We start from the raw sequence: 25975 nt of genomic DNA on the forward strand, positions 1-25975 counted from the left end.
TAGTTACTGAAGTAGCTTGTAACTTTATTCCCTTCTGGCCTTAAAGCACCAAATAAGTGCAAATCTGTGCCTTCCCCTGTCCCAGACAGGGCCCTCCCTCTGTCTCCAGTTCCAGAAGACACAGTACCAATAGCACCATAGCTGCTTCCTTCAGGTGTGCTGGCTGTGATGGGATGCGAAGATGTCATAATCCCAGATCCTGCAACAGAAACAGACCCAGAAGAGCCAGTTAGCTTCACTGTAGTGCTTCAAAACATCTCCTAGGTGAAAGCAAATAACTTGAAGAGCTGGAGAGGCTTGGAAAAAGCAGCTTTTCTCCAAGCAGACTACACTGTCTCCCTCTAGAGTACACCATATGAAGGGGAAACCCTTACTTTGCAATATGAAAGACTCATTTCTTCCAGTCTCCTCCCAGAGACTGTCAGTCTGATTCACAAAAGCATAAGTATCCAGCACACAGCAGAGATCACATTACAGGGCTGCAAAACTCGGCTGATTATAGAGCAAGTCCCATGGTATTCAGAGCACCCTTATGAGTTTCCTATTCTTCTCTTCCTTGTGTATTGGTCTACTCAAATAACATTACCTCCAGTTAGACCTGCAAAAATCAGTCTTTGGCAAGACAGCTGCTACAGAGTTTTAACTGAGTAAGGAGAAAGAAAAATGTTCCACGCTAAAAGCGCTTGTGATCTTGCGTTGGTGACAAGAGAGACATGTCTTTGAGGACTGACAAATCTCCACCTCCCTCCCACACACCTGAAGCCAGACGGGTATTACACTGGGACTTCTCTCTCTTGGCTCTACACTCCTTTTTGTCTGGTGCCTGTTTGATCCCTGTGACAGGGCTTAGCAGCTGAATTAACAGCAAACAGTACAAACACAGCATGCTGAACACCCTCACACAGGGATCAAACCTCTCTCTTTCCAGAAGGAAAGGAGCAAGAGCAGTGACAACAGGACTGCACCTTCCTCTGGTGGTAAGCAGCAAGACTGGACCTGTTCCTTGTAAAGCATCACAACAGCATTGTGCCAGTCAGCAGCAAAGTAGTACAGGACACAGCTCAGTTTTAAATTACTGCAGCCTTCCTCAGCCTGGCATTCCCAAATCATGTCTCCATCTTCCTGGTATCTGACTTCTTCCACACTGACAGGCACATCAGACTGTTCTCTCCAGATGCCAGCTCCAGGCACTTCTGTAACATCTCACATGGGTTTTCATAACACTTCAATTAACAACATAACAAATTAGCCCCAAAACCTGCTGCTGCTCAAGCCTTATTCCTCAGCAGGTGAGCTCCCACATAGCAATGGTATTAAAGTTTTAAGTCTAAATCACTCCTTTCCTTCAGCACGTTTTCTGCTCATTGTGCTGAGGGCAAGCACTTGATCACCATTTCAACTTTTTTTTTTTAATCAATGCAACAAACAGCTAAGAGGATCATCTAAAGTGGGCAATGTGGCACAGACTAAGCACCCAAGAAAACAATAGGATATGCTGTAGTCACCCCACAATACATCCATTCACTTCTGAGCTGGGACATACTCATTGGAGGCAAAAGAAGGTACACCTTCTGCTCCTATTCTGCTGTGCAACACTCCATCTCTTGCAACACAGCTACCCTGCTGCTTTAAAGTCATTTCGAAATACAGATTACTGGGAAGAGTGCAAGAAAAGCATTTTTCCAGTGTTCACAGCACTGAGACACATGCAAACTTCCTACTCTGATCATTCCTGTTCCACAAAGATGCTCCATTCTTACACTGAAGCAAGATTTTTCCTCTCAAATGATGCATCAATCTTCTCTCCTGAATATCTCAGAATGGCTTGGTTTGGAAGGGACCTCAAAGCTCACAGAGTTCTAAACCCCAGCCATGGGCAGGGTCGCCACCCACTAAATCAGGCTGCCCAGCACCTACTCAACCTGGCATTGACTACCTCCTGTATGGAGGCATCCACAACTTCTCTGGACAACTCATTCCAGTGCCTCGCTGCTCTCTCAGTGAAAAAGTTTCCCCCTGACATCAATCTCCCAATAAAAGATCCAAATCTGGACAAAGCAAGCACACCAGGGAGAAAATGCAGCCTGCCATGTCCCTGCCAGTCACTTCAGACTCCACTCACCCTGTAATTTCAGTCCCACTTCCCAGAAGGAAAGTGAGTCAGCAAAGTAAATGCAGCACACTAGGTGCGGTTCCTCCAGCTTTTGTCTCCATCTGGTAGTGATGATGGGGAAGGAGACAGAAGGTATCTCACCAAATTAAAAAGTTAACCACAAATGCCAGGCATTGGACCGGTGGCAGGAGCAAAAGGGACACACCGAGTCCCAGAGTATTCAAAGACAATGGGTAGATTAAGAATTCTCAGTTTCTTGGTGGGGGAAGAAAAAGGAAAAGGGACTGATGGAAAAGACAGGAACTAGGGCTACCATGGAGGAAAATGAATTCCAGTGGTTGGAAGAGAAGAAAATTTAGAGCAAGCCAGCATGTCATGGACGACCTGAAGGACAGGGCAAATATGAGCTATCAGTTCATATGCATCAGTTAGACATGCTCTGAAAGGACACAGCTGAGAAAGAAAGAGCTTCCCCAAACTCCTCAGCAAATGCCCTTCACACTGTTCCATGGCCCCAAGACCTGCTGTTGTGTCACAACTGGATACATCCCCATGACATTCAAATGTTTTTAAAGCACTAATGCTAAGTAATGCTAAGTAGAAGATATGGGAGACTGAAGAAGCTTCATGCTCTTGCTGCCAGATCATAAAGTCCTCCCATTCCCCAGGAGAGAAGTACAAGTGTTGATGCTTCTTTACCTCCAGACTTTGCATACTTTGAACTATTTTTAAGGCACAAAATATTTAAACAAAATGAAACAACCAGCCTCCCACACCTTGCCAGGAAGCAAAAGCCCCTAGTGCCCCCCATCCACATGATAGAAATTACCATCTTTCACCAGTAGCCTCTCAGATGCAGCCATGGTTTTGCAACACAGAAATCCACAGGATGTAGAAATGTGGGTGCAGCATAAAGCAAACAGAATCCAATACCAAAGTAAATAACACAGACAACACTAACAGTATTAATCATTCATTTACTGTTCTCTGCAAATCCCAATTAAAAACAAATTTAAATGAAAAAGTGAAGAGAAAGAGAGACTCTATACTTAATCCAGGCAGAGGAAATCCTAAGGAATAAGAGCTGGGGAAAAAAACAAACAAACAAAAAAACACCAGAAAAGCAGAAATTGAAGTGCAAGTATCCAGACCATTATTTGGTGCAGCCTGCTTCAAATGACTTTCCTTGTAAGGGCAGAGAGGAATCTAATATCTCAGCAGCACCAGAGATTGTATGGTGCATGACCAAGGAAGGAAGAAGAGTTGAAAGGAGAAAATACTTGACAGACTGCCTGTTTCTTGCTATGCCTAAGATCTATCTTGCTCACCTAACACAGAAAAGAGAGCTTACCATTCTCAGGACTCAATCTCTCAGCTGAAGCCTTCCTCCAAACCCTGAAAATAAGCAGACAGCACTCATGAGACAGGCAACAAATGCCATTGCCAGTCAGACAGATTATCAGGATCATCATCCAAAATGGTGTAGGCATTAAAACCAGAGGATAACAACAAAAACCCAAAAAAGAAGAAGAAAAAAGCAAAGACTAGACTAGACATGATTGCCATGACTGCTCACTGTCTAACTCTCCAAATTCTAAAGTAACAGAATTTTCCTTCTTTGGATATGCACCACAGGTAGGACAATGAGTTACAGAATCACTTCATCCTACACTGCTCACTATACTGAGAGAGACTCTCAGGCCACCTTCCCAAACCCAACTGTCCCACTCAAGGGACTGAACACATGAGAAACCACTGAAGTGAAAGGTGGCAGGAGCTAGAGCCATGCTTGATGTTGAAAAAGTCAACACCATCTCTTTCAGCACAGATTGCCAAGATGCAGAAGGCAAGAAAGAAAAACAATAAATTATTTGCAGTAAGGAAAAAAACAACAAAGTATGCACGTGTGCATGCACAAGCACATATACACCACTTCACTGAACTGTTGCAATGAAAAGTTAATTGAAGCAAAGTTTAGCCAAATATTCCATCTTGAATTTTTTTTCCCAAAACACAATACTTTTTAAGATCCCTTCTTTGAAGCAGTTGAAAACCTCTGCCATTCTGATTCTGAACATCTCCCTGAAAAAATCAGTTCACACAAAACCAACCTGCTATTTGCCAAAGGCTTTTCTTAGCTCTTCTCACATCAACCTTTGTCCAGAAGGCCAGGGAAAAAGGTAGAAGAGATTCCCTCCCTCTTGAGCCTCCACACTTTGGATGAAGGATTTAACTGCTATTGCTGTCTACACAGGCAGCTGTGGCTGATCCTAAAAAACTCCACCATAACCCTCAACCTCAAGAGCATCTGCAGTTCCACAAAAATTTATCATCTGCTACTGGTTACTTGACCTGCAGGGGTAAATCTTATTTCCCAAGTGGGTTGCTGTCCCCTTTCTGCTCCTCTAGTCTAGAATTCATGCAAGCAAACTTCAAGGTCACCACAAGCAAGTAACAATGGCTGGAACAGCCAGGAAGAGTTTTACTCTTCCCCCACTCCCAGGAGCAACCTGTCATGGCAGCTGTGCCTAAGTTCAGCTCAGCTATGGATATTCACAACAAAATTCCACAGCAAAAGCATCGGCATCAAGCTCTGGGACAGGATATGCAGGTCAGGCAGGAAACTTTGAGACTCCAAGGCCACACTTTGGTCATTAATGCCTCTTAGTACTCAGTTCAGCATTTCAGAAAGTACTCTGGTTCCCCAATGCCCTGGCACCTCAAAACCCAGAGAGGCCCCACCACAGTTCCCATCTGTCACCCTATGTCTCTATACGTGGAAACCCAGAGAATGGGACACCAGAGAAAAAAAAAAAAAAAAAAAAAAAAAAACACAAAGGAAAGAGCCTTAGGTTTTCACCATTGTACATAGCAGAGGAAGAGAAGTTCTCTGGCTGAAGTCTTCCTTCCTTCACAGTTGTCTTAGGAGCCCACTGAATAGTCTAGGGCTCATTTCACTGCTCTGATCAGATGCTAGCTGACACCCTAACCTCAAACACACTGCAGGGTGAGGCACCTCTGAGGATAAAAAGAAACAAAAAGGCTGTTCTTGTAAATAGCCTTGACTTACCTGATATAGTGTACAAAAGCAACAACCACTGAGCCCACGTAAAAAGAGAGGAAGCTCAGGAAGCTGAACAACATGGCCTGAATGTAAACAGACTCTGAGGAAAGAGAAGGCAGCAGTCAGTTCACAGAGCAGGGACAGCCCTTCGCAGAGTCTGTGATCCTGCCCTACTCTTCCCAACACCACTTTGTGACAACATGCAGGCCAAAGAGTAATTAAGACCCATCTGCTTTCTTCAAGAGGAGGTGCAAAAACCTTTTGCAAGGTTTGCCTCCAATTTCTCTGTCCCTCATGTAGCTAGTGTGTCTATAACACAGAAGCTCCTTTCAGGAGCTGAGATCTCTAAGTTAGCAACAGTTTCAGCTCCTCTGCTGGTGCTCTCTGCACCAACCCAGCACCGGGCTGCCACCCAAGCCACATCCTCCTCCACAGAAGTGCCAGGTCCCCACCATAGAGCTGCACAGAGATACTAACTTTTAATAGATGGCACAATTGTCACTTGAAGGTTCTTTGTCCGCTGTAGGTTCCAAGTACGGTTGACATTTCCTGTGAGATACAAAGGTACAGTAAACAAAGACAATCAAGCCTTAAAGATCTCTGGCCCTGATCTCAGTTCTCTGTATTTGCAGAAACACCAGGGTCTGGCTTTTCAGTAAAAGCTTTGCATGGTTTTGCACCCTCCCCAGACTTGCCAGCTTTTTCCACGTTTTACCCCCCCTACTCCCTCCATCCACAACTTATTTTTCATACTAAAAAAACATGGCTGAGCTTTCCATAAGTTGCTCAAGTCTGAATGCTTAAATTCAAAAGCGCATCTCTTCTGCTCTTTGACTAGTTCCCAAAGAGCAGTTTCTCTCATTAAAGTAGCTCACATGCCATTTTTGCCTTGGACAAAAGGCTACAGGCAACACAGTTGTGAACAGGGAGCTGCTTCTTGTCCTTCAGCAGAGCTCAGCACACTCCACCAGTAGAGTTCTGCTGACAGCTTAGAATAAGAAAAAGACATCTGAAAAGTGACAGTTTGGGGAATAGTGTGTGGTGGTAGAATTGCAGGAGCCCAGAATATCTGTTGTCTGTCAGTTTGCTTTTTCAGAAGGAAGGAAACTACCAGGCTTTGAGGACAGGAAAGTCCCTGACCTAAAAAATATATATATAAAAATAAAACTTCTTGTGAGGACAGCTGTGCACCCACTCCAGTTTCAGCCATCACAAGAGTAACAATGACCACAGGCAAGGAGGTGAATACATTTATCTTCTGCCTGGAGAAGGCACTAGAATCAATCTCTCAAAATTATAACTATTTCCTGCTGCCACAGGTATAGAGCTGCCACAGATTTCAAGATAGTAGTGGGAGTAAACGCCTTCTGCAGGACTGTTATCTGGGCTTCCATGCAGGCAGGAGAACATAAAAAAAAAAATGGTGGGCAGCAGGAAGGAAGGAGAAGAACAAGAAAAAAAGCCATGACTAGCACTGCCTAGGTATCTCCCATACCTTCCAAGATATTAGTGACTGTAACAATTGGACAGATTAACACAGTGGAAGGGTGAAACAGGAATACAACAGCAAGGGGACCAGCACAGAAAGGATGGTAGTAAACGCAATCACCCATCTCCAAAGATCTAAGCTCACAGAAAGGACTCCACAGGGGACAGATCTCCAAACTGAGATCCTTCCATGGTGCCAGTCAGCCCTTAAATGGGGTCTAAGAGAGGTGCAGCCAGGCTCCACCCTTTCTGGTCACACAGGGGAATTGCTTTCACCTGCGCTCCTAGGGATGACGTCCTTTGCCCAGGTGATCAATCAGTGGTTCAGGCTGTGACTCAACAGCTCCCATACAGTGACCCCTCACAAAAATGCATAATCCCAGCAAGTCAAGTGCTGTACCATATAAAGACATTCCCTGCATGATAAAGACTTGTTAAGCTGCCTGTCAGCGTGTTTTTATTTCATCCTTCCTCACAGTTATCTGGATAGAGCTACCTGGTCAACCTGCACCCTCCCACAGTAAGGCTCCAAAGGTTTCCTGCTGCTCCATAACCCAGACAGACTAACAAAATCTGTCTCCCAGCACAACTTACCATGGATAGAGGAAGGCACAGAACCCCCACAGGCATAATCCTCTGGCTTGATGACAAACACAACAAAGAACTGCTCACCTGGGAAGTCTTTTCTCTGCACAGAAAGACAAATCCATGAGAAGTGAAGGAGCCTCTCCCTCTGTACAATGCAGAGGTGGTGCTCCAAAAAGCAAGAGGTCAGGTTTTAATTGCTACACATACAGCAGCTCTATAGAGACCTGCCTGGTCTGAACAGAGACTGGTTTCTTGAGATGCTCACCTCATCCTTGATGACAAGCTGAGTTCACCTGTATTCAGTACAAGCAGCGGCCCAATGTAAGCAAACCAATGTTAATGCATTTCTTTTAATTAGTGGAAACAATCTACTGAAGCTTTGCTTATTAAAAGGCCCTATCATCACTACTCAGTGGAAAAGACAAAACTTCAACAGAAGATCCTTGATCATGGAGGTTGCAGCCATGCTGACCAATGGTCCCAACACCTAAGATGTCTACCCAACCAATCATAAGCAAAGTTACATAATCTGGAGAAAATCTCTTCTTTAAAAAAAAAAGTAAATAAAAAAAAAAAAAAAGAGAGAGAGAACAGGACAAGACACTGAAAAGCATCACTGGGACAAAAAATACATATATATTAAAAAAAAAAAATCAGCCTCACCTGCACCGTTATGGCTGCCTGCTTTGTCATAGACTGGTAAACACCATTGAATTCCACATTATGGTCCAAATCATACACTGGGCACTGAAATAGACACAACTAAGGGTCAAGCTAAGCGTCAAGATAGGCACATAGGTGGATATGAGGTGACAAAAAAAACAGGTCAGCCAGGACTCATTCAGGAGTTAGAAAGGCTGCTCTGAAGACACCATTTGCTTGCACTCTTTCATCATCCTTACAGGAGAGCTGCAATTTAATCCTGATCAATCACTCTGCCATTCCCACAGAGCAATTTGTCAACTCAACTGTACACTGCGTGCATTGCATGCTCTGTGGTCTGCACCATTTGCAGAGTGCTTGTTCTCATTTCATTCTTTTTCGCTATAGTTCTTAGTTCTGTACCAGCCAAAGAAAATCACCTGCTACTGTTTCCTCCTCTGCCCTTCTACCACTAAAGTACAGAAAAGTACAGCAGGAGTTGATGTTAGCCATTTATCTCCTAACTACAGGTCTTAAAGGCATATGTTGGGACAACAGAGCTGGTAGCCAGGGCATTTTGCACTTCTTACTGTTTTGCTCCTCCTTACATCATTCAGGGAGATAGGAAGTGAGGAGAAATGGGGGGCTACTTCCCAGCTGTGAGCTACAACCAACCTCCCAGGAAGGGTACAGCTGTTACCCCCTTTCTAGGAAAGAGAGCAAACAATTGTGAGAGAGAATAAGATGAAATGGAAAGGAGGATAGACCTCATGGTTAGAAATTGGAAGTCCTCCATGCTGTCTTCAGCAGGGAGAGAATCAAGGGAACAGCACTGTCTTTTTCCTTCGCTGCCAGCATCCCACCCAGTGTCACCCCACAGAGAAACAGACATGTGGGCTGTTAAACCTCATGAAGAGAGCATGATAACAAGTGTCCTGTGGACACGCTGCAAAGGTACAGCTTATTCACTTATTTGCAATAAAAATTTCAGGATGAGCTGCTAGAACTCAGTATCTGTCTTTGCCTCCTTCCCACAGGATTTTCACTCCTCCTTCAGAAACCACAATCATCACAGAAGGGCAAAGCCTTCCGTAGGGTTTTTCCTCTCTGATGGGGCACAGAACTTCTCACTGATGGGAGCAGAGCTAGGCAGACAGCTCTTCGCCCTCCCCCTCCTCAGACTTACCACAATATCCTGAACAGAGACAACTGAGCATGGGTAGACTGCATCAGACACCACTTTAATGATGACTGAATCAACATCTTGAGGAAACTTGTACAGAAAATACTGAGGAGGAAACAGAATACTGAGAGTTACAGTCCAGAAATGACCCCTGCCAGTAGCTTCAAAGCTTCCCTAAGGCAAATCCATGGCCACATCTCTGCTTTGGGTTGGATGTAGCAGGCTTGAACAAAAATTCAGATTTCAAATATTAGCACCTTATACTACAGAAGAGCAGATTAAACAGATACAGATAATTTTTATCTCCCTTTGGAGCATACCATTAATCACAGACATCTTCAACATACAAGATGCAGCATAGCCTACAGACCCCTTAAGCTTTTTTCCACCTGATCAAGTTAAAGCAACTTCATTTTTATAGCCTGTTCCTTTCTACATCACAAAGAGCAATTTGCAGATGTTTCTATACTACTGTCTGGACTTTACATATGGAACATATCATGGAGTTTTATCTCAGATGGGTTGCCTTAAAGAGTGACGATGGAAAGTAGTAAGTCAAACAGTTGAACTCAGTCAAGACTCCCATAAGTAAATGCTTGATACAAGACTATAGGATTTTGGTTTGTCTGGCTGGATGGTTTCAAGTGCAGCTGGGAAGGCAACAGAAGAGTTCTCTACTCACTTCAGCTTGGAAAATAATTCAGCTATAGCTCTGAAAAAAATTCAAGAGAGAATAGCATCTGGAAATATTCTTACTTTTCCTTCAGGCAGGGAATGCATGCTTACAAGCTTTGATCAGGTCCACAGGACAATCTTGGTGCATCAGGAGATGCCTTTCTTTCCCAGTCCCTGCAGGGGCCTTTTCAAATTTGGGCAAAAAATGTCCCAGGAAACATGGCTATTTGCAAATTTACCCAATAAAATACAATAACTGCTGGAGAATCAGAGTTTCATTGCTCACATCAGTGGGCAGGCTTTCTGCAAGGGCTCCTACTGTCTTGCCCTGAGAGCTCAGTCTCACAGGCGTGACTACCTCAAGGGCCTGATGGGGGATCTCGTGGGGGATGCAAGGCAGATAACTGTCACCAACTACCTTCCCATCCTTCCTTATGGTCACTTGCAGTTGCAAGATCTGTTACTTCTGCAGCCAAGGCATGCACAGCCTACAGGGAAGGGAGCTACTGTGGCCAGGTGGCTCCTATCATGTAATAGGCATTGCCACTTGGCAAAGACCCTTTACGTAATACAAAACTGGATTATATAAAGCAGAATTTCCCTGCTTCCTTCCCAGGAAGTAAGAAGGGACTGCAAGGATAGTGGTAGGTCAGAAATCATTCAAGCTTTCCCTAGTTTGTCTATTTCTACTAAAGCATTTATTCCCACCACCCTACTCCAAGCACTGCTAAAGGAGCACTGGCACTGAGATCACAAGTCCTCACAAAATGAAATAAGATTTCTTGAGCAGACAACAGTTTATCTTTGCGAAGCAACTATGCTAAATCCTAGGTTAGATCCTCAATACTCAGCATTCAAGTTACAAAATGTTAATTTAAAAGAGATTTTATAAAAGAACCAGTATTCTCTACATCTCTACAGAATAAAATGCTGTATTCATATGCCACACAACATAAGACATTTGAGAACAGATTAACTGGGATGCTTGATAATAGGAGACTTAAAAATAAGTGGCATTACTACCAGTGATTGCAACAGCAAAAACAGAGTCCAAGATAGTCTGGGTAAATTACATACTCTCCCATCTCCGCAACCTCCTGTATAACTATAGCTACTGTCAGCAGCATTTTCATGCAACGGAGGACATGTACTTTCTGCAGGGCATTAAACAAGGTTGTTTAGCTGAATGTGCTGTAAATGTGAGCTCTCTCTACCGAGCTAATAACCAGATTTATCAGCCACTTCATTTACCACCTCACATCTTGACATGCTACCCGAACAAGAAATAGCACTTTGAGCTCCGCTGTACCTTTACAGCAAATTTGTTTTTTTCTGATGAAGGATTGCATCTTAACAAGTCCTGCCAGAGCAACTGAACCACTGATGCCTGGAATTAAACACTAGTGCACACTATCTCACTTCCCATGAAAGCACAGTAGACCTATGTTCTCTGGAATTTCCTGAACTACAGATATCATTCATTTGCTCTCATCATAGATTTTAGTTCACTTAATGGTTTTGCAAGAGGACCCAAACATGCTGCTACCTCTTCACCATGTCCACAGAAACAGTTCAATAGGAAGGAAACTCCCCTGCATCCTAGGAGGGAAAGAACCTAGTCTGATAAGGCTTTCATCATCTCTAACAAAGGATGATGTGAATCATTTAGATATGGAAAGACATAAGAAACACTAAGCAAGACTCCTTACCTGGGGCTGGGAAGGGCTGGCAGTGAAGTTAAACGGCTTGTTGGTCCTAAAAAAGAAATACCAGCATATTTCAAAGCTGGAATATTCACAGAATACATTTAGAGTAAGGAAGGGAAGGTTAGGTAGAAGGACCAAATCCCTGTATGACAGATACATGAAGCAATTACACTTGTATTCAGACATCCCAGCTTACTCGAGTTGGAAGCTCTCAAGTCTGGTCACTAGCAGTTCATATGCAATGTTAAATGGTGCCATAGAAGCAACATCCACAAATATGATCTGGTCAGATGGTCCTGTCTCAGGTGCTGGCTCAGACGGACAGAGAGTCCGACTCACTTCTTGGTAATTGTAGGTCCTCTGATAGCTGTAACAGCCAGGAGAAGGAGGGAGGGATGGAAAGCAAGAGTCAGCAGTTAAGACATTGCTTCATTGTACTGCAAATTATATGATTTTTCCCTGCTTGCGTAAATTAAATACAGGTCAGCTTATTCTGTCTTTCATTCAAACTCCACCTCTGTTGCCTTTTGTGGTCTGCACATAGGACTGGCCACTCTCAGTATCTCACTTTCCCCAAGACTGCCTGTGCCATCTGCTGGTTTAGCATTTCTGCCACTTGCTGGGTTCACAAAGAACACCCCAAGAGAGATGTTGCAACTAATCCCTAAATCAGACAAGACACTGCAGACTTCCTGCTACTTAGTGCCTGTATTTTGCTTACAGGCTGAAGCTTTACATCTCACATGATCTAAGGTGCCCTCAGAGTTTCCCTACTTGCAGCCCCACTAGCACTGAGGTTGCTGAGGCAACACAAAAGGATCACAAAAACAAAGAAAATACCCCAAAACAAATCACCAACCTCAACCGTGCATGAAAAACAGAGGAGAGACCACACTCCCCAAATGCACTGCAATCCAGTAGTTAGGGGGCTCTGACAGTTTTTTTTCTCCAAGGCCCAGTCCAAACTAAAGAATAAGAACTACCTGCACTCAACATAAGCAACTGTGGAAATAACAACAGTGGCATTTGTAAACTCTTCTGAACAGTAGCATAGGCAGATCCACAGCAGACATACTCCTGGTACTCTACACATAGCTGAGAAACCAAAGCAGACTGCCAAAAATTTGAGGTTATATACCAAATTTCTGTGTTCAACTGACAGTGATCAAGCATGGTTTGCAACCAAACTACTCCCACATGCAGCAAGAGCTAGCACCAAAAAGAGGCTGGTGCTGGATATAAACGGTAGCCCAACACATTACAAGGCAGAGGTCCTAGTACTCACAGGCCTCGAAAAATTAGTGGGACCTGCCATGACAGTACTCCCTTCTGCTGACGTACTACAAACAGGACAGGGTACTGGAGATTCTCCGAACTGCTGTTCACGTAGACACGCACTGCATCTACCTGTGAAAAGAGAGAGTACAGGTAGGTATTAGCAGATGCAAACAAAGACAGCTCCAAACTCAGGGTGAGATGAGTCCACCTCTTCCTCGGGGTGACCTAGATGCTGGCAACATCCACAGGGGAATGAGCAGTTTGCCACTGGCCCAGTTACTCAGAACCAGAAGTCACTTAAGAAGCACCTCATTGCTGCTGCTCTTATCAGGGTCCTGCCCCAACCCAGAGCTGACTTTCAGATAAGACACAATGGACAAATGCAGCAAATAAGAGAAAAAGAGGCCTACTTACCTGATTAGGGTATATATAACCAAAATAACTTCTGTTATAAAATTAAACAAATACCCAAGGCTATAACTAGAGCTTCCTTGCTTGAACTCTTACATTCCCAACCTCAATCAACAGTACTGGGGAAGTCACAAAGATGACTTCAGAATGAATTCAAAAACAATGATGAAAAAAGCAGGTTAGGATTACTGTAAACAACACTGAGATGACATTACCCATATTTACATCAGTTAATAAAATAGGAGTAAGTGCCCTCAACAGGCCAAGAAAAGCTGCCTGGGTTTCTGAGCAAGATTTCTGGCATGGTCTACTGCACCAACAACTGACATATTGCCTTCCACTCTCTAGCTACCACATGGCTGCAGATATGGGACAGCAGTGGAAAAGGCAGTCTTCACTTTACTATTTGCTTTGAGAAGTAAGCAAGCAGTCTGCATAGGCTCCATTTTTATTTCAGAAGGAACATCTTGTTCAGCTTGCTCTCCACTGCTGCATGCATTGGTCATGAAAACAAGGTATGAACTTGTATGGTTCATCAGAAGACACAATACATCTTGATGAGACGTTATCAATTGGTAAAAAGCATATCAGGTAGATAATATCCACACATTTTAAACCCACCACAACTTGTCTAGTGACAATATTTTAACTTGTGAAGAGAAGGATTCATCAGATAACTTTCTATTCTCCACACATAGGGAAATGCCACCTTCTGAAATGAACAGAGGTGGCTGGGCATAAGAAGGGCATCTATGCTTACAATGAGGATGCTAGAAAGGTTCAGCGTAAGGGTTTTGCATATACCCTCAAGTCTGAAGGAAGAAAATTTCCTATTTATTCCTGTTTAGTGATTCTAAGATTGTGTAGGAGTTTTGTTTACTGGAATAAAATACTTCCTTCTTGAAAGCCATAATCATTATCAATTTTCCTGCCATCATCACCGTATTTCAGCATCTATAGCAACCAACTCCTAAAATAATAAAACATCATCAGAGATCTTTTAATCAAAAAGCTTCTGAGATTGAAGGACATTGGACTCTTTTGCCTTTGCCTTACAGTTTTCTAAATCTTTGCAATACTCTTTTGCTACACCTCTGAGCTTTTCCTTCTGTCCACAAGAACTACAGTTGCAACTTCATTTCCAAGTAAAGTGAATTTCACACAAGGGTGCTAAAATCAAGTGAAGAAAAACTATCACAAAGCAAGACTCACAGGTAACACCTGACGGGCCAACAAAATGGCCCACTGCCAGTTGGCAGAACTGGAAGATCACTCTGCAACTTCCTTGGTCTCTACCCTGCTCAGCCTGGGGAAGCTCGTGTCAGTATAACTGGGAACTCACATCAGACACTTGGAAAATAGTACTACGGTGTAATACGTCCTCAACCATCACAAACACAAGAGAAACATTGGGAAATGGTCTTCTGCACTGACTTTAACAACATAGATTATGCTTATGCTACAGTTAATTGAGTTTAATTCAGTTGTATAACTGGAAAAATTTAACAGTTGAATCTCTACTTCTATATTCTCAATTTAAGAACTAAGTAGCTGTTTGAAATATAGTAGTATTAAGAACAGGGAGTACTACTTTCACACAGAAGAATGTTGTTACTTCTCACCTCACACCTTCTCTCAGTAAACTAAGTACTTTCAATACTGATTCTAAAATAAAATGAGGTACATAAACCAATTTACTGGCTGTTTAGAAAATGTCAGCCAAAAGGAAAAAAAAGACTTCTTCTGAGGTGTCTACAGCATAAAGCTCCTTCTTTGTCATTAGAAAGAATAGCTTTTGAGATCCATTAAAATATTTTAGGGATAATCCTATGACTTAGGCTCAAACCCCTTGGAAATCCCAGTTCTTCCCACTGTCACACCGCAGTGCAAATACTGAAAGGCACTTATTTTCAGTGATGCAATATTTCTCAACTTTCTTACATGATTTGGCTTGCACAGGTTGAGAATACACACTACCTGCATTTTGTCCTGTAGTTTGATGAGCTGTGGCCATGTAACCAAATACTGTTCCATAATCAGAGAGGTAGAGCAGTGCCAATACAAGACTGAAGAACTAATTTAATATCAGTATTTCATAATTTGAGACCTTCACTAGACATTTGATGTGATCTTGAAATTCTGTTTGTCCAGTTTGTAGAATGCCTAGATATTAACAGGAGGTGGGAATACCATACTAAGACACAGCCCTGGACATTTCTACATATGGTATAAAAAAAAAGTCTGTAAAATATTAAGAAACCAAACAAAGCAGGGCTCTCAGAGTCCTATCTAAAAAGGAAGGTATTTCTCCTCAAGCACAGTTTGCAGTGCATGTATATCTTCACCAGATACTTCTCTGTGTATCCCCATCAGATGTAGGGAACACTCTCTGCTTCACAGACAATCCAAGTATCACATAGGCTGGCAAGAGTGACCAGAGCACACCCCTTTTACCTAACTCATCTTTCATTCCAGACAGCCTAGAAATAAGTCTTGTTTCCACAGCCATAAACTAATTGTGGTTGAAAGGGATCTCTGGAGATGACGTAGTCCAACCTCTCAGCTCAAGTAGGTTTAGCTGGAGCTGGCTGCTCAGGACTCAGCAAGTTCTGGGTATCTCCACATACGGAGACTTCACAAAGTCCCAAGCAACTTGCTTGTGTCTCTGACCATTCCCATTATAAAATACATAACCTGGGCACTAGACCTAGTCTTCCAGATGTGAAAGCTATGCAGCTTTCTAACTGCCAAAAGTTGCTCTGTAGAGCATACTCTGTAATTAGAGGATACAATCAGATCTGATAAGAGGTTCCTGGAAAAGCCCAACAGCAAAGCTTCTTGTCCAGTGACTTAATAGCAGTCCACTCACTTTTACCCTGATACCTTCCTCCTAACCTCAACATCTATTACTGAGTCTAAGCATTTTAGTTTCCTGGGAAAAGAAAGCTAATTAAAACTATAGCTCCAGGTGTAATAATACAGCTGAAAAACATTTTAAACTGGATCCACATTGCAGTTCAAGCCTCTAATCCTCCTCGCAGGGCAACTGTAATGTCCCTGGGCATGAGTTCCTGTCCTTATGTGCCCAGGGTTACACACTGCCTTCTCTTTGCGGTTGACACATTTCTCTCCTTACCCTGTAAGCAAGCACACAAAGCACAACCTTTTTTCAGGTCTCATGGCACTTCCAGGTTAGACATCCTATTAGTCTGAAGAGAGAGAATCCAAGGCTGAATCCAAGATGTTTACTTAACTAAGAACAATATTAATTCATTCTGTTCAGGACAGCCCTTCTGTTTTGGCAACAGCCATCCCAGATACCTGCACCGCCTTCTCAGGCTACCAAAAACTTTTTCAAGTTTTATCTTTCACCAACATCCAACTTCTGAAAGACTTCTGATATTGCAATGGCATGCTATGTGCCCACAGCAGAAACCCCCATTTTAATGATGCAGAGGTTCAAGTGTGCAAAAAGAGGTAGAGGGCAACAGGCAGTGAGTTCAGAGCTGAACTGTGTATGAACATCTGAGATGTTCAAAGCCTAAGGTCTGCTCACTGTACATTTTCTCCTGCATGACATTCAAAAGCATCAGGCCAAGAGAGACTGGGCTATAAACCTGCAGCTCACAGCTCAGTCACTCTCCTGCTGCAGGACTGCACAGCCAAGAAGCTGCAAGTGCCTAGTGGTGCATTTTCCACTCCAAGTAGCATCCACCTGACTCTTTCCAGAAGTTGTCCAACTATTCTTCCTTCCACATGACAGACCTGCAGCCCTCTGCTGGTCAGGACTCGAGCATCCCCCTCTCCCATGTTGATGCTCTGCTGATATTTCACCTTGAGGGAAACCAAGCCTACCCAGCCTCTTTTTTCAAATGCTGGCAGTCATCAAAGGTTCGGTCTTTGCAATCAGACCTTGAAGCAATTTTGCTTACATTTACAGTTGCATGAATTACTGATCTGAAGATTTTTTTTACAAAATTAGTGGAGCTGATCTCCCACAGATGATACTAGAGCTTTGGTGATTGGCCCTTTGAGGAGAAGAAAGAAGGTCAATTTCCTATGCAGAGATCCAGCAGTCAGATCCATCGTTCAGCTTCACTCTCTCCATGCAACTAAGCTGAGCATACACCTCTGTTTTGCTCCTATTTCCATTTTCTTGCATTATTGCTAGCACTAAACTAGTGAGAAACAGGATTGCCAGGAGACAGGATTCTCAGGACTCAATGTTCTTTAAAATCTAAACGTTTAATCTCAGCTTTTACCCATGCGAAAATCAGTATATGCTATATAAAACAGTTTCCAAGCCCAGGACACAGTCTGCTCTCCCACTAAGTCTCAGGGATACAGCAGCAGCCCCAGCAGCGCAAAGCCTGACATAACACCTACTCCTCCAAAATGATGCAATACAGCAGATGGGATGTGTAGGTTTGGCCCACAGGTATAATAAGGTCCTAGTCAATGATTCCCTTGAGATTCCCCCCATCATTTATATCTAAGCCTGGGGATACCAAAACAAAGAGCTCAGCAGAATTTAGGTACAATTACGAGGAAGCTTGGGAAAGTAGAGAAAGAATCAGTATTAAACTTCAATATTATGGCTTCTCTCATTTACTGTCAGCCACTGTCTGAGTCTGTGCTACAGAATGTAAAGAACCCTAACTAGCATCTTGAAAGAAGATATTTTGCTTGGCAGGTGAACTGTAACAAAAGCATCACAAGAGACAGGGATAACAATGTAGTACCTATGACCTGACATTTGCATTTTCAGGCCTTGTGCCAATTAATTGTCTTAAACATTTAGTCCACATTTTGCTTCTGGTTTCTATCGCCTGAATATCTTCTGAATACAGATGATAAACACATTTGCATGCAACACATTTAAGAACCTTACCACTGAGCCAGTGCATTTGAGAGGCATTTGCCTCAAGGATATTATCTCCAGAAAAGCATTTTAGAAGAGTGGGAAAAAAGGCAGGAAGGAAGGAAAACAAAGTGATTTATTGAGTTCAAATATTTATCCTCCTTCTATACCTCTCCAAAGATCATTTATTTTCAAGAATTAGCAGTTCTGACACAAGAACCAACAAGGATCACTGCTTCTGTTATATACATGTTTCTCTCAGGACACTGAAATAAGACTCTATGTATGTCAAAACGAGGAGAAATCCAGACAGAAAGCAGAAGTTTTGCCTCTTGCAGTAATAATTCCCCATCATAGAACAAAAGACTGTGAGATTCCTCTGCATCCATCCGTTCTTACTTAGCACTGGTGAGGTGAAGCTTTGCATAGACAGCCACAGAATCACAGAATGGCTTGGATTGGAAGGGACCTTAAAACCTGACCATGCCACTAGCAGAGTTTTCACTCATTAGATCAGGCTTCCCAGAGCCCCATTTGAATCAGCCTTGAGCACCCCCAGGGACTGGGTAATGTTCCAGTGTCTCACCACCCTCTGAGTAAAAAATTTCCTTGCAATTTATAACCCCAATTTCCCCAATTTTAGTCTAAAGCCATTCTCCCTTGCCCTATCACTATCAGACATGCAAAAAATTGGTCTTCCTCCCGTTTAGAAGCTCCCTTCAAGTACTAAGAGGCTACAATGAGGTCTCATCAGAGCTTTCTCTCCTCCAAGCTTAACAAGTCCATCTGTTCTCCATCATACCACTGCTGAAGGACTTGGCTTAGGACCAGACATCCACTAGTACCACAGAAAACCAGTCACCTTTCCCTTCCCCACATACAAGTAAAGAGGCTGTCACAGTATTTCATTTATACTCTTCCAGGCAAAATCCTCGCCTCCTGCAGATGCCTGCAGTTGGTTCAAGGAGGAACAGGCCACGTTGCATCTTGAGAAATAACTTCACAGTGCTGCCCTTTGCGCTGCAGACTTCCCTCCATGCATCCATTCTCATTGCTGAGCCCCTGCCATGCACATCCCCATTTACCAATCAGGTTAGCTGAAGTTCTGTTTCTCAGATGACTGTACATGAACTTTTTTTTTCTTTCCCCCCTCCCCCCATCCTCTCAAGGTTTCATGGTGGACAGAGCAGTTGGCTGAACAGAGACAAGTTCTCAGCACTACATTAAAATGTGTTAGACCAGGAAAGACAAATATTTGCGTTTTGGCTCTATCACCTTGGAGATAGGGGGAGAAATAATAAAAGGGAGAAATTTTTTTTTAAAAAAAAAGAAAGAAAAGAAAAGAAAAAAACCCATACATCTGAATTCCTTTCTCTGGATGGGAACAGGCAGAAAGAGCTGGTTCCAAACTCTCACAGCTGAGCAGGACCAACATGGCTGCAAACATTAAGCAAAATAAACTGAGCTCTTGTTGACATGAAAGAGTCCTTGGATTGATTATTAAGCCTGCATTTCCCACAGAGATTACACATCAGCTTAAGACTGACTGCACAGCTGTGAATTTATGGGCAGGCGGGAGGCTGCAACAAGTTTCTGCTGCAAGCAAAGGTTTTTGAGAACACCGGATTCCTTCCCACCACCTCACACTATGCAACACTTCTGGATCATGCCTGGGCTTTGCCACATTCCTCAAGGCACCCGCACACAAACTGTTCCATGCAGCACCTTTGGGAATTTTCTGTCCACGTTGCACCAGCACCTGATCGTGGGCCTGGTGAGGCACTGAGCCAAACCAGTGGGCAGGGAACACGGACAGCAAGCAAACACAGCCTGCTGGTTACAGAGGGAGGTCTCAGGCCAGGATACATGCACAGAAGGCTTTGAACTGCTGCATTCTGCTGGTACAGAAGGAAGTAGTGCTCTGCTTTTGATACAGATCGTGGAACTAAGTTGAGTAGGGTTCAGCCAGGAAGGCAAGACAACTGAGGTGGTGAATGAAGCACGTACCTGTAAGTGTCCCACTTGTCTGCTCTTCTCACAGCCAGCCCAACAGAGGGAAATAGAGACCCCAGCAGAAAATAACTACAGGTGTGACTGCAGATCCAGAACCTCCTTCCTGCTCCCTTGCAAGATCTGAGCATTACTACTCCCGAAGGCAAAAACATGTGGAGCACAAAGACGACTCTGGATATTTCAGTCATATTCATGTAATTGTTCCAGGATGAATACTTTCATTTGGAAGTTCTACTTGGTGTAAATATGCTCAGTGCAGATTTATGGTCTGACACAGACATTCTCATGAGTTCACTTGTTTGCAAAACTATCTGTGAGCATAAATGGAAGAAAGACAAATAGTAAACATGCTAATATTTATTATTTTCCTTTTTTTTTTTTTAAATAATATTCTCAAACCAATGTTACTAGGGAAACTCTAGGACAAGCAGAAGAAAAAAAAAAAAACCAACTAGCAGTTGCCATGCTGTGTGAAATAGCTACCTACTTCAGATTACCCTTAGATTTCAGGGAGGAGAAAGAAAGAAATCCTTCTTTGAGCAAACTATTCTCTAATAAACAGCATCTTCCCAGCCCACAGAAGCTGAAACTCGGAGCTAGAACAACCCTTTAAACAAAGGGGATTTATAACCTTTCTCAATCTGCCCCCAGCACAAACTCAGTGGTAACTGCAGATTACCATCACAGTACAAACATCTTGTTCTGATCCTAAATTCACTACCTCAGTCACACTGATATGGATTATATCTCCTCCATGTTTCTTCTTATTTAACCACTCTAATTTGTTCTAAGCCTCATTGGAATAGCTTTTTTCTACATCCAAACAAAAACATCAGCATAGATAGAGCTAAGAGGGCTGTTCATGAAATCCTCCGTGTTTCTATAAGAGCACACAGCAGGAAATAATGTTCACTTATGCAAGCATGCTAAACTGTATTCTCCAACTGAGCAGATGGCAGACCCCTGCAATACAGCTTTTACAGACTGCACTTTCATTCCCTGAATATCCCCTGAAATAGCAGATGAGGTCTGCATGGGAAAAGAAATACCTTCCTACCCAACAAGTTCTGTACAAGTTATCTAAGGACATTTCAGCCTTCACTTACAGAGCAAATGTTTGTGTTATAAATCATTACACTGTTCTTGGAAGGAATTCAAACCAGGAGATGAGTTTTGATTAAGTTACTCTTTTTCAGAGCTTTTTTTTTTTTTTTTTAATCTAAACACCAGGGAAATAGAGATGAAAAAAACCCGATCCACATTGATTCTAAGTAACAGAACAGCACTACGAAAGAAAAAAATAATAATTTAAAGACTGAAAGACTTGAGTCATCCCGTTTTTGCCAGAGCTAGAGCCTTAAAGACCAGGTTTTCTGCTGCAGAAAACAGTCAAGCTTGCATTTTCAGCAGATTCCTGCATCATTTCTCCCAGTTTACTTTTGCAGATTTTTGTAAGCAAGAGCTTTTGGCATGACTCCATACAGAGAGAGACCCCAGTGGAAAGTAATCCCTGTCCTGGGGTGGAACAGAGATTGTTTGTTTTCTTTCATGCAAACAAGTTACACAGCAAAAATTGTTTCAAAGGGATTCTGTCAAACCTCGCTAGGTTTCAGACACCACAAATTGTAATTCTTTGATTTTCTTGGTTTTAGGTGCCTTGTTTATGCCTCACAAGCATTTAATTTAACATTAGGCTCCAAAAAACGGTGAGCTGAGGTTCTTCCAGTATCCTACAGTGTGAACATGGTAGATGCAGCAACCAAAATGCAACAGTGCTCATATCCTGGGTAACCTGAAAAACAGGAGCTCTGTTGGCCTTTAGAGATCTCTTTCTCACTCAAAAGCTTGCAGTCTTCCCAGTTTATTTGATTTTTACCTGCATCTCAAGAGCTTCCACTCAGCATTAGGGAAAAGACAGCACCTAACCTATTCCCCTCCCTATAGCCCAGGTTCTGTCTCCGAACAGGAAACTAAAGTTTTACTGCATGCATAGTAGAGCTGTGGGTTGAAACTTGGGCTGTAGCCAAGACTAACATCGCAAAGAAGACAAGCAGCAATGCAAGAGAATACTTCAAGCCCAAATAGTCCTACACATGCAGCCTAAAAGCAGCTCAGAACCTGCACCAGGATTCTACCAGAAGATCACAGAACTTAAGGCATCCACTTGGAAAGAATTCTGTCCTTCTTGCTGGTGTTGCTTCCCATTTTGTGTTGGGTTGGTCAACTTTTTCCCTATCCGCAGTCATGAAAGAAGGAAGGTTAATGATTGTTAGCATGTCTCACAGCAACATACAGCTCCTCTCCCTCATTCACTGAGAGGTTCTAATTCAGCACCCGAGACAGACTCTACATAATAAAGAATCATTCCAGCACATCCTCACGTGGCATAACTGTTAAGCAGAGAAGCCACAGCTGAGCTTGTTGCCAACGGCAGCTTACAGCAAGGCTGGGCCATATGGGAACCAAGGCTGGGGCTCTGTTCCTACTCCTGGCAAGGGAGGAGTAGGAAAAAAATATCACCCACTCATTCCCTTAGAATAGGTACAGCCTACTGCTCAGCTTTTGGGCTCATCACAGCCAAGATGCAACGGATGAATGTCCGTGCGCTCTATCTAGATTGCAGCAGTTTTGCCTAAAAAAGGAGAGCTGGAAACTTGTTCTCTCAAGAGATTCTTGGTTTTCTAAACGCAGGTATCCACCTAAAGATGCCCTCAGCTGACTGGCCAACTAGGAAACTGCATTGTCTCTAACAGTCTTCTTCCTCAAGATGCTCCCCTACATCACTTCAGATCTGGTACAGGAATTACCCATACCTGCAGTAAGAGCGCTGTTTGCGTTTCCAGCAAGTTATCCAGCAGTAACTGTCAGAGTTTACAGCAGTGGAGGGAACAGCTCACCTTGAATTCTCTCAGTGCTCCAACCCTTCTTTGGGTTTTTGGAAGCCTTTGTATTATCGCAATTGTAAAACTAAGCAGGTTGTCTCACTTGTTACATAAATCCTTCTCTAGTCAACAGCAAACCCAGCAGAAAACCTCTGCAGCTGTTTTTCACCTTTCCAGGCATGCACACTGCACAGATAGCTTCAGCATATCAATCCTCATCCCCCTCAAGAAGGCACATGTTGAATACACGGAATTTGAGATGCTCCTGAGTGTACACTTTCATTTCTTCCTATCTTGGATGTCTCCAGTTTAAACAAACCTAAGATAAACACACTTGCCCAACTAGTTGTCCGCTATTATAGAGTCTTTCCTGTTAGAGCATGGGCACATAGTGGCAGGAACAACAGCTGGTTTTATTATTATTATTACACTTGCAGTTAAACATTAAATGAACAGCTGTGCAGAGGCAAAATTTTCACAGTGTAGCTAGGAGGAAGAAAAGAACTAGAAAAGCAATTAAAAGACCCCATAATAAATGAAGACTTTCCATCAGGGCAGAGTGAGGAAGGACACATCCCTGTTCACAGGCCAATGCTAGGAGTCTCTTGCAGCAGAGTTGGCTGTGCTCTTCCTCTTTCAGTGCAGCCTTACTCATACAGCTCCACTTCAGGAATTAAGGCCTAAACCACAGCTGCCAAGTAAAGAAAAGCTTGACAGCTCTCCTAATTCTAGTCACAAGGTAAAGTATACCTGCACAGCACCTAGGAGGTTCTTACAATTCATACATGCATAAGTTCCATCAAGGTGACAAGGTCAGCATATAAATACCCTGATTCTCATTTTTCACACTCAGAGAAGGAGACGCACAGAAGGAAGTTACTTGCCTGCCTCAAAACAAGCCTTCTCTGGAGCACTGAGCAGCACATTACTCACGAGTAGTTGTATACAAAGTGAACAATGTGACAGGATTTACTTTTCCCCCTCTCTACTGCACCATACCTGCATCCCAGGAATAAGGAGAACCACGTTGATAAAGAACATCCTTTGAGATCAGGCAAGCACAACTTCTCAGAAAGTGACAGGTCTCTGAAACGCTGAAACAGGAGCAGTGGTCTTGTTTCCTCCTTTCCTTCATCCATTGTTCAAGCATTGCTCTATCCACCTGTATTTTCAGACATGCCTTGGCAGCTACAGCACGTGAGCAGAGCATTTGGAACGGACTTATGGGACACAAACCAGCCCTCATGACCTGTCCTTGGCTCAAAGTTGTCCCCTGCCTTGAAGGCCTGCCCTCACAAGAGAGAGCAGCAGAGGGGAACAGCAGAACCCACAGCATCAGCAAAACAAATCCCCATTTCAAAGCCAGGTCTGTCTTTGTTTCAGAGGGAAAGCAATTAAACTCAAGCACTGCAGCCCTTATGCACGAAACAACACTCTTTTCATTCAATTAAATTTCCTGTAACTAAGGTTAATGTTCCATGTGGTATCTGCCTCAAGGTATAAGAGGCTTCTGGATGAATTGCCAATAGCACAGTGACAGGAGGAGCCTGAAAGGATCAGGAAGAGCAGAGACCTTGCAAGAGGCAGGCAGCTAGTTAACAATGCCTCTACTTGCTAAAAGTTGGAGGGTAAAGACTGCAGTGGAAGGGAAGGACCACTACACTGAGGTTTTTGTAGGATTTGTCAACCTCCAGAAGGAACAAGTACTGAGTGGGCTGCACAGCCCTAAGTACCTTCACAACTCTTGCACAAGAGCACAATTCCTGATTAAACTCAGGATTTCCACCATTCAGCTTCCAAACTTTGAGCAATCACCACCAGCAAGATGCAGGAGCACCAAGAGAGACCTGCCTCCAGCTCCGAACAGGTCAGATTTGCCTCACATTGGTTCAGGGCCATAGCTGCACACTGCTGCTGGCTATCCTGATTAAGCCAGGCACCCTCCTGCAGGCTTCCACTGGTTCAGCTCAAGAGCAATGTTTGCAGGTCTTCTCACTAAGTTAGGCAACCCTTACTAAAAAGCCTCTTAGGACAGCCCACTGTTAAGTGGTTCTTCCTCTCAAACTAGCAGGAACTGCTGCATGATCCTCTTTGAACACATCCACAGCAGTGTTGAACAGCTCTGCATTAAAGAAAACATCAGGCCTCAGGCCTGATGCTTCCTTTCTTAGATATCTCAGTATCACTGTGGAGATTTCAGAGTCCAGCATACAGGAACATGGAGATTTAGTGCCCTGAAATTTCCACTTAAATGGGGCAATGGTTGTTGTATGCTGTCTCTGTTAACAAGCCCCAGACATTATCTGGTCTGCTAACAGGTCTTAGTAGTAGCACCCGTAACAGTGGAAAACACTAACATAGTTCACACCATGAGCTTCTACAGGAGGGCTCATGCTCAAAGCCAGCATTTGGTCATTTGTGTCCTGTGGTGAGACTCAATGGTTAAGTAAAGCAGGGCTGGATCTCTTGCATCAGTCCCGAAACAAAATGCCTGCTCCATAAATACCAGGTGCATTTTATTACACGGTAACATACAGAGGACAGGTCTTTAAATGAATCTATGGTCTTGCAGAGTAAAGCAAAGCCTTATCAGAAGCACACACCCCTCCCCCCAAACCCTCTCCCCCTCCTTATCATGTTCTCTACCAACTCCTTTCATGCTAAATAAATAAATAAATAAATAAATAAATTTAAAAAATATTTATCAGAAAGTATGGATAAAGGGATGTTTTCCATTTTACACAACAAGGGCAGGAGGGCAGGTTAACTTGTATGGCTCACTATCTTTTGGATAAAAATCAAAGCATTTTACCCAGTCATTAGTGCCCAATCCCAAGGGGGCAGAGTTTCCAAGGTACCCCTTGGCTACTTAATATAAACACAAAATGTAAAAAGAAGAAAAAAAAAAAATGGAGGCGGGGGAAGAAGTAGAGAGCTGCAATATCTAGGCACACACGAGTGCCATGCTTTCTTCCCCCCACAGCAAGCAGGGGTGCAAGTAGCAGCGCAAGCAGTAGCAGCGTAAGCAGCAGTGCCTCCAGCAGCAGTGCCTCCAGCAGCAGTGCCTCCAG

The 25975-nt window shown here is 43.3% G+C and overlaps 1 protein-coding gene across 2 annotated transcripts in view; it reads right to left on the reverse strand.

The window, feature by feature from the left end:
• Positions 1-25975, reverse strand: part of SIDT1 (SID1 transmembrane family member 1) — a 41110-nt gene that overhangs the window by 14659 nt on the left and 476 nt on the right. Inside the window, exons 1-11 of one of the 2 annotated variants that reach the window (XM_042810152.1) lie at positions 23904-24200; positions 12745-12866; positions 11656-11826; positions 11463-11508; positions 9082-9183; positions 7917-8000; positions 7260-7353; positions 5655-5726; positions 5184-5277; positions 3465-3508; positions 128-199 (exon numbers count right to left, since the gene is read on the reverse strand). In XM_042810152.1, coding sequence (XP_042666086.1) covers positions 128-199; positions 3465-3508; positions 5184-5277; positions 5655-5726; positions 7260-7353; positions 7917-8000; positions 9082-9183; positions 11463-11508; positions 11656-11826; positions 12745-12866; positions 23904-23945 — 943 coding nt within the window. In that variant the 5' untranslated portion in view covers positions 23946-24200. Of the gene's footprint in view, positions 1-127; positions 200-3464; positions 3509-5183; positions 5278-5654; positions 5727-7259; positions 7354-7916; positions 8001-9081; positions 9184-11462; positions 11509-11655; positions 11827-12744; positions 12867-23903; positions 24201-25975 lie in introns of those variants that run through there. The other variant, XM_042810151.1, reaches the window with a different exon arrangement.

Source organism: Centrocercus urophasianus, unplaced genomic scaffold (genome assembly GCF_019232065.1).
Source record: "Centrocercus urophasianus isolate 14NV4802_14NV808 unplaced genomic scaffold, USGS_Curo_1.0 seq_12, whole genome shotgun sequence".
NCBI lineage: Eukaryota > Metazoa > Chordata > Aves > Galliformes > Phasianidae > Centrocercus > Centrocercus urophasianus.